Source organism: Eucyclogobius newberryi, unplaced genomic scaffold, assembly GCF_026437365.1.
Source record: "Eucyclogobius newberryi isolate DKJ021-1_F unplaced genomic scaffold, fEucNew1.0.hap1 SCAF_8, whole genome shotgun sequence".
In the NCBI taxonomy this organism is placed as follows: domain Eukaryota; kingdom Metazoa; phylum Chordata; class Actinopteri; order Gobiiformes; family Gobiidae; genus Eucyclogobius; species Eucyclogobius newberryi.
In genome coordinates, this window is record NW_027316500.1 from 15,337,052 (window position 1) to 15,344,752 (window position 7,701).

At 39.9% G+C, this 7,701-nt stretch overlaps 1 protein-coding gene across 1 annotated transcript; it reads right to left on the reverse strand.

The window, feature by feature from the left end:
• On the reverse strand, window positions 1-7,701 carry rrp12 (ribosomal RNA processing 12 homolog). Its single transcript, XM_072437582.1, has 34 exons — window positions 7,482-7,701; window positions 6,710-6,936; window positions 6,548-6,631; window positions 6,399-6,475; window positions 6,215-6,320; window positions 6,028-6,144; window positions 5,818-5,956; window positions 5,598-5,725; window positions 5,411-5,509; window positions 5,246-5,337; window positions 5,059-5,170; window positions 4,883-4,983; window positions 4,497-4,611; window positions 4,284-4,426; window positions 4,091-4,212; window positions 3,941-4,005; window positions 3,705-3,867; window positions 3,480-3,634; window positions 3,163-3,230; window positions 2,992-3,085; window positions 2,759-2,917; window positions 2,600-2,680; window positions 2,424-2,529; window positions 2,234-2,341; window positions 2,006-2,163; window positions 1,838-1,929; window positions 1,603-1,758; window positions 1,359-1,528; window positions 1,168-1,278; window positions 1,052-1,095; window positions 901-979; window positions 759-820; window positions 603-685; window positions 1-517 (listed from the first exon to the last, which is right to left on the reverse strand). Exons 1-34 carry the CDS (start codon window positions 7,618-7,620, stop codon window positions 415-417), a joined length of 3,858 nt encoding a protein of 1,285 aa, XP_072293683.1. The 5' UTR covers window positions 7,621-7,701; the 3' UTR covers window positions 1-414.

Here is a 7,701-nt window from a genome sequence, read left to right on the forward strand (position 1 = left end):
TTTCATCTTGTTTTTTTTACATTTTTATGACTGAAATGGTCCATTGCATCGTTTCTGTACTAACAGGTTTGTGTTTTTAAATAAATGTTTTTATGCTCAACAGTGAACATGCTTTTCTTGGATCCTCCTCACAAAGTGGAACTTGCATGATATTAGTCAAAGACAAAGACTGTACATGTTGCAATATTTAACTTTTTAAGTATTCAATTATTTCATAACATAAAAATATGTCTTAGACCCAAAAGTCCAAGTAAACTCTTGGAACAGGTTTATCAGAGCCATGGAATTTATCACCAAACAGTAGACAAACATTTCCATGTGTTTTAGTTTGAAAGGGACTGTAGCAAATACATTTGTATAATTGTCTTTTCAGAACTGGAAAAACCCACATTCTGTAAGTCCACTTAGAACTCCTCAGGCTTTCCGCTTTTTCTTCTGCATTTTCTTTCCGGTTAGTGCCCCCTTCTGGGCTCCTCGTACCATACCCTTAAACTGGCCTTGAAGCTTGGCACGCTTCCTGAAATTCAAACATAACATGTATTCAGCAACATAATTGTCATTATATAATCATCTATATTGACATCTCCAATTTGTTGCCATACCTGCGATTGAGCTGAGCCTTTTTGAGTGGGATATATGCATAGGGATCAAGCTTTCCTTTCTGTTTCATGTCTCCTTTCCCCTTCTATTAAAAAGAAAAGACACACCCACATTACTATTTTATTATCTAATAGGTATTATACAATTTTGCAATGTACCTTTGACTTATATTCTGCACCAGTGTCTTTTCCCAATTGTCTGTGGATGCCAGAACCTCCAGCTGGGAAACAGAAGCTTTGATTTAAATAAATGCTTTGGAAGAGACATAAGATTAAGTCTGTAAAATGCCATTTTTATTACCTTTATATTTTAACTCTGGCTCAATGTCCATTTCCTCATCAAAGTTGTCATCTTTAAACCGTCTTTTCTGTGTCTTTTTCTAAATATAGACACACAAATTATGAAGAGAAAATTATACAATCAAGAGCCACAACCAGTTTGAGTCGCTTACACTTTTAACTCCAGCCTCTTCCAGAATATCATCCATTTCTCCATCTGAGAGATGCAGAGAAGAAAATTCATGAAAATAGTATGAAATAATCACATGCACATTTAAAATTAACATACCTTTTGTTTTAACATTGTCCTCCTCCTCGTCTCTGATGATAAGACGTCCATCTGAAGTCACCTTGAAGCCATGTTCTTTCTTGGTGCTCTTTTTCAGCTCCGGATTCGTGGCTACAACATTGGGAACAAGTATAAGATAAATATTGTTGCAAGATGTCAATTATTTTAAGATAAATGCATTGGTTAGTCACCTAGGACTCTCTGGGAAACTTTAGGATCCAGGAAGTTAAGTGGATCGTCATCTTCTCCTTCTTTGAGCCAAGCTTTAGCTTTAGCTTTGCCTGCTTTTTTCTGTCCTTTTTTAGGCTTAGCTTCATCCTCTGACATGTCACTGTCAGACTCCGCCAGGATGTCCTCAATACTAAGAAAAATGTGTCATTGTTTTATCTGGAACATTTTCTTTCAAACAAAATACAAATGGCTAAAATACTGTACCTTTCAGCCTTATTCTGAGGTGCATCTTCTTCATCGTCAGAGTCCTCCTGATGTTCTGCCGCCTGCTTTGACCTTTTGCTGCGGGCTTCGGCTTTTCGGATGTTTGCCAGAACTTTGTGGTGCTCTGCAGGCAGCATACTCTTCACCAAATCATACCTAAACACAGTAGAAAGAGAAAAAAATCCATTGTAAATGGTAGACTTCAGAAAGATACTAAAATGATCATGACACTCACCCAAACTTTCTGATGAATCTGGTAAATATATTCTTTAGTTTGGTCCTAAAATGCCTCCTTACATCATTTTTAATGTTCCCAATGCCCTCCATCTAACCGTGTAGTGCATGAAAGTTTAGTTTATACATGACACGAACGCATACATTTAATACTACAAAAGGTGCGTACCATGGCAGTAACATGGGAGGAAAGTGTTTTGGGATCCATGACAAAGAGAATGACTTTTATGAATCCAAGTGAAGCTTTAACAATCTCTCTCGTCCGAGATGTCAACAGGAGACAGATGTTTTGTAGGAGCTGCTCCATAGTGCAAACCTCTATGGAGTCTGAAACAAAAAGCAACAATCAAGTAAAAACTCTTGATGTCGAGATGTAGTTAGTTTTTTTTTTTTTTACCTTTGTACTCAAAGACCAGTCTGGTCAGTGCTAAAACTGTACAAGTGATCATAGTGACCGAGCCAGTGAGTCCAGCATAGAGCAACACCAAATATTGATCCATGGCATCTGAAGCAAGAACACAAGACTGATATTACTACTTAAGCTGCAACTTTCAGCCACAAAACCACTGCTTTTATAGAATATTTACCATTTGGGTCACTGCAGAAACGCAGAAATGCCTTTCCTATCTCTACCAAAAGGCTATAAGCATTTTTACGAGCTCCAACAGATACCTCCTTAGTACAAATGATAACCTGAAAGAAAAACATCTTGTGATGATAAAGGTCAGTAGCACAGAGAGATTTATTGGATGCAAAAGTGTACCTCCGGCAATAGAGCAGTGATAAAGTCCTTGTGCTCTTCTCCGAGGCTTTTTACAATGTGAAGTAAGCACTTCAGTCTTGGCTGAGGAAAAAAAAAACAATGAAATTCATTTAAAAAAATCTAAAGCATAGCAAGGTTTCCTTTACTGTCATATCTGACCCGTTTTGCTGGTGAAGATGCATTTTTCAAAGTCTCAAGCAGGCTGACTTGAAGCGCTTCCAGATTTTTAACAACAAATGATTTACACTCTTCACTCTCTCCACCACACAACTCCTCAAGCACTCTGTAGGCCTTCTTCTGCATCCCCTGCTCCTTGATCTGCCAAAGCAAACACAAGATGAAACGTAAGACCAACAAAGAGGCTTCAGGAAAAGTCCAAATATAACATTTACCTCTAAATATGGCTTTGTAAATTCAAACGTTTTAGTCATTGTGGCCTCGTCGACTAATGGTGCCATGGCAACAATTAGGTCCATCATTGAAAGCCTGTGAATAAGATACTACTGAATACAAAAAGTGTATAGGAGTGTAAGGATAACTAAAGATTGAATGTAGGTACTTACCGGGTGAACTCTGTGTTGTCAGCGCCACTTAATCTTTCTGTTGCTTTTGCCAAGAAAGTACAAATCATCTGGAGACAATGAAAAGAAAATCAAACTATGATATATATTTTTGGGAAATACAGAAAAAAAGCAAGCAATTTATAAAGAGCATGTATATTCAATGTTCAGAAGACGTTTACATTAAGGTATAAACGCTTAATAACATAGTAGTAAAGAATCTACTAAAATTAAATCATTAGTTTAGCTTTGCAGAAAAATGTCAGTTAGTTAAACTGGATCATCTTAAATGAACCATCTGCAACTCAACCTCAACGCACCTGTTTTTCCGTCACAGTCAAGAAGATTTTGATTGTATCGAGCACTGCCATCCTATAGGTGCCAGACTCTCCTGCAGGCGGCTGCTGACCGTACACGTTGAAGAGTATTGGGAGAAAATTTTTGGAAAACTTTCCCACTTCTTCCTTTTCCTCCTCTGTAAAAGATGCCACCAGTTTGTGTCAGTAAAATGACAGGACATATGTTCGTGTGCTGCGTGTCTGCACCTGTGGTGCAGCTCTTGTTGATGACTGTGCGCAAAGCCTGGCACACGGTTAATCTCAGGTCTGGTTGCTCGTTAATAGCCGTGCCAAGAGTGCGGGCAATGCCTTTGAACGATGTTATAAGGTCTACACAACCAGTGCAGAAACCAGGAAGCATGGTCCAAATCTGTGACACATTTTCACACACATTTGTCAACCATTTCTTTTACCTTGAAGCATCAACATTTATGCCACTTTACCTGAAGTTGTAGTGTTTGGTAGACTTTGGCCTCAAGTTTTTGTCCAGCTTGTTCTAACTCCTCGGCTACAATGCAAAATTAGTCACAAGATTACTGTGGTTTCTAAACATTAACATGTATTACATGGTTGGTAAATAATTAGAAAATTACCTCTCTTTTTCAGTGTTGAAGTAAGAGGAAGAAAATATGAATTGAAGAATCCGAGTTGGGTGTTCTTCACATGATCGCGTATAACAGGAATCAGCCAGCTGCGTGGAAACTCCAAGTCATCACTGGCAAAACAGAAAAAGGTCCGTCAGTAAAATCAAACAACAAAAAATAAAGCTAAAGTATGTGGGCTTACTCGTGGCCAGTGATGTTCAGTGGCACGGCACCCAGCACGACCTGAGGGCCCATTGCTTCGACAGCAGCTCCCACAGCCAGATCCAACTCTCCGGTGAAAGGAAAGTGAGGAGTGGAGCGTAGATCTGCCAGCGACTGAAGTGACTGCACAGCACAGTTATACAAGGTCACGTAAAAAAAGAAAAGAGAAAAGCATTGCCTGTGCTTACTTTACCTTGGTCATGATGGGGTGGGCTTTTTTTCCAGCAGCTTTGTAGAAACAGCCCAAAATCTGGAGAACAAAGGGCCAGGAGGCGTGGAAACGGTAGGAGAGGCCTTCTTCTGCAATTCTGAACAGTAAAATACGTAATATTTACATTATATATATTTTTTTTAAGAATCAGAAAAGGTTTTAGAACCGTTGTCAGTAAACAAACACAAAATGTTAAAATATAATCTATGATAAAGACATGCAAAAAACTAAAAATAAATACAAAAATGTACAGTGTGGACAGAACAGAGCAAAACTAGCAATGCAAAATGACAAAGTGTTGTTGGAGTCATTATAATAATTCAAATACGTCTTCTGTTGATAGAGACGGCAGCTTCAGGGGGACCTACTTGAACATTTTGCAGATGTATGAGGCGTTTCCTGCTGAAGCCGTAGTTGTGATCAAGTCCATCTCTTCCATGTGAGGCGCAACACACTCCGTCAGCAGTGTCTGAAAAGTATAAAGCAAAACTAATAAATATACAACTAACTTTGGGGGTGTAAGAATGTCATATTGTACATTTACCTTAAGTGTACTGGCAGCTGCAGAAACCACTTGTGCATAAGGAGACAACAGGCAAGGAATGGCAGCAGAAAAGAGCCGAGGGAGATGTCCTAAACTCAATGATGTCTGCAAACTACACAAAATAAACATTAAAGTTGTGCATGCTGTCCAAAGAGTCACAAAACACAAAATAATTGTGTTTCAATACCATGCCAAGTTAACATGGGCTTTTTCCATAACTGCCAGCCAGGCCAGTAGTGGCTGCAGATCATTGTCACTGGGCAAGTAATCATAAAGAGCCTGAGAAAATAACGTGTTTTAGTTACATAACCATGTCTGAAATTGAACACGTTGAAGATTTGAGAATACATACAGTGATAATCTGTGCATTCAGTTCAGGAGACAGGGTAGAAGCTTTTGGTTTGCTACTGAAAAGTTTATGAAAGGCTTGCATGGCACTTGCAGTTACCAACTGTTAAAGAAACAAACATAATTTGGGTTAATTATACGCAGAGAGTAAGCGACCAAAATAACCTGGCTGCACTAGAGTGTTCTCTCACCACGTGACTCAGCGTCATGACTCGCAGAAGAGTCTCACAACAGGATTTGACAGCGCCAAGAGGAAATGCCCCGATCAACTCCTTCAAAAGGCCTAGTACATGAAGGGTAGTGGTGTCTTCTTTGCTTCCTGCGTCAGCAAAAATACAATTACAAATGCATCCAAAATGTTAGAATTCGTGGAAATAACTGTATGTATACATTACACATGTATGTAGTTACCTCCAGCCTGCTCCATTTCTTTAATGCAGAATTTAGCTGTTGTCATAGCAACAGGATGATGAGCAGGTGCATCATCTTTAAACAGGAAATCACTGCCTCTGAGGATTGAGCACACGCCCTGCTGTGCTGCCTTACGCACCTGACAATGTGGAATTCAAAATTAAAACTATTAGCAGTTCATGAGGCCAACCAATAACACGAACACAATACCTTTGGCTTGCTGTGCACAGTAAAACTAAGTAGACCATGATAAGTCTGGAGCGAGGATGGGTACGTCCATATTGAAGCCTCCTGCTTCCTCAACAAGGTGGCCAGACATGACAGAATCTAAAAACAGACAAATACACATTTCAAACTCAAAGCGTTGTCAATAGATCAGCATTGATATGATTCTTACCCATCGAAGGGCAGATACTGAGTCGCCAGTGGCCTGTTTGGACATGACATCCATCAGAGCTTTACTGGTGTCCGAGAACTTGGATATGAGAACAGGAACAGGAACTCTGAAGCACAAATAAAACCATAAGGGTGTTAATAAACAAACATTTGATGCCAATTAAAACAACTTTCAAAAAACATACCTTTTCATGACAAGGTTAAGAAGATATGCAACTGCTGCCTGTGACTCTGCTGAATCAACAACTTCTAAAGTGGTCATCTGAAAACCAAAATGAAAGGTGGTAACATGTTCCAAACCAATGTATAGAAGTATGCCAAAAGCAGTACTTACCAAAGCAGCAAAATACTCCGTTTCTGTCTCTTTGCCACCTTGGGAACGAATCACCTCTGTAACAGCAGCCAACACGGCACAGATCTATAACAAGGAACAAATGAGCTCACAAAAAGGGAAGAAATGATTAAATAAGAAATGTCATTACAAATCCAGGGGCACCTCTTTGTGGGCAGCAGAGTTGGATTCCCAGTAGCGCTGCACTTTCCTGAAGGTGAGGTTGGAGCAGTCAGACAAACCACTGAGGAAGGTGCCAGAGGATCGGTCTGACAGTGCTGCCTCCGGCTCTTCATCCATACAGCAGGCATCTCTGCGCTCCTTGACCTCCAGTGGACCGGTCTGCAGTTCATTGTGCAGCTTCAGAGCGTCAACTGTAAGATCACTCTTATCTATCAAGGGAGAAAAGCAATTACACGTTAAAAATGTCAATATTAAGTCCTTTTCAAGATACCAAAAAGAAACAGACAAAACTGTAACATACATAATGGCCATATCTATACAGAAACTTAAAAAAGGTATATATTCTGTTCAAACTGATCAATGGTTTAAGCTGTTTGCATGTGGGGAGGGACTGTGAGCAAGGGGCCTGGACACAGAAGTACAATCAAGGTGATGTAACTATAGCAAAAACGACATGACCACGTTTTATTAAATTAAACAACCATTACAGAAATGGGCTGCACAAAACGTTTAAAGATTAAATGAGAAAAAAAGAGCTTATCTGCTGTAAGTGACACTTTACAGCTGATGTGGTCAAACTGGCTCTGCAATCAGAATCAGAGGTTTGTATTGCCACGGTAGCTTGTGAAAGCATGTTCTGTGCTGATAAAGTCACATGACAAATCGCTAAAAACATCGTATTTTAAGCAGTGTTTTGATCATTGAGGAGGCGATCAGGAGCTAATGCTGTAGCCCTGACCCACGTGCAGCTCACCAGAGGGTCGGCTGAAGAAGCGACTCTTTGCGGCTTGTCTGAACCGGCTCGTCTGCGGGTTTGAGTCACTGCTGTGCCCTTTCTTCCATCGTTTGAGTTTCGATCCTGTCCCAGACCGAAGTTTCCCCGATTTCACCATGATCAGTGTTGAAAATATTCACATTTAGCTCCACAGTCCTCGAACAACTCCAGTTGACTCTGTCGCTCATAGAATGACGTC

What these genes read in the sequence shown, in the direction of transcription:
- rrp12 (XM_072437582.1), bottom strand. Translation starts at nt 7,620, where the DNA reads ATGGTGAAATCGGGGAAACTTCGGTCTGGGACAGGATCGAAACTCAAA. An exon ending in GCCAGAGTTAAAATATAAAG is followed by an intron (nt 821 to 900) that starts GTAATAAAAATG and finishes TCTGTTTCCCAG; the next exon opens with CTGGAGGTTCTGGCATCCAC. An exon ending in GTGCAGAATATAAGTCAAAG is followed by an intron (nt 686 to 758) that starts GTACATTGCAAA and finishes TCTTTTTAATAG; the next exon opens with AAGGGGAAAGGAGACATGAA.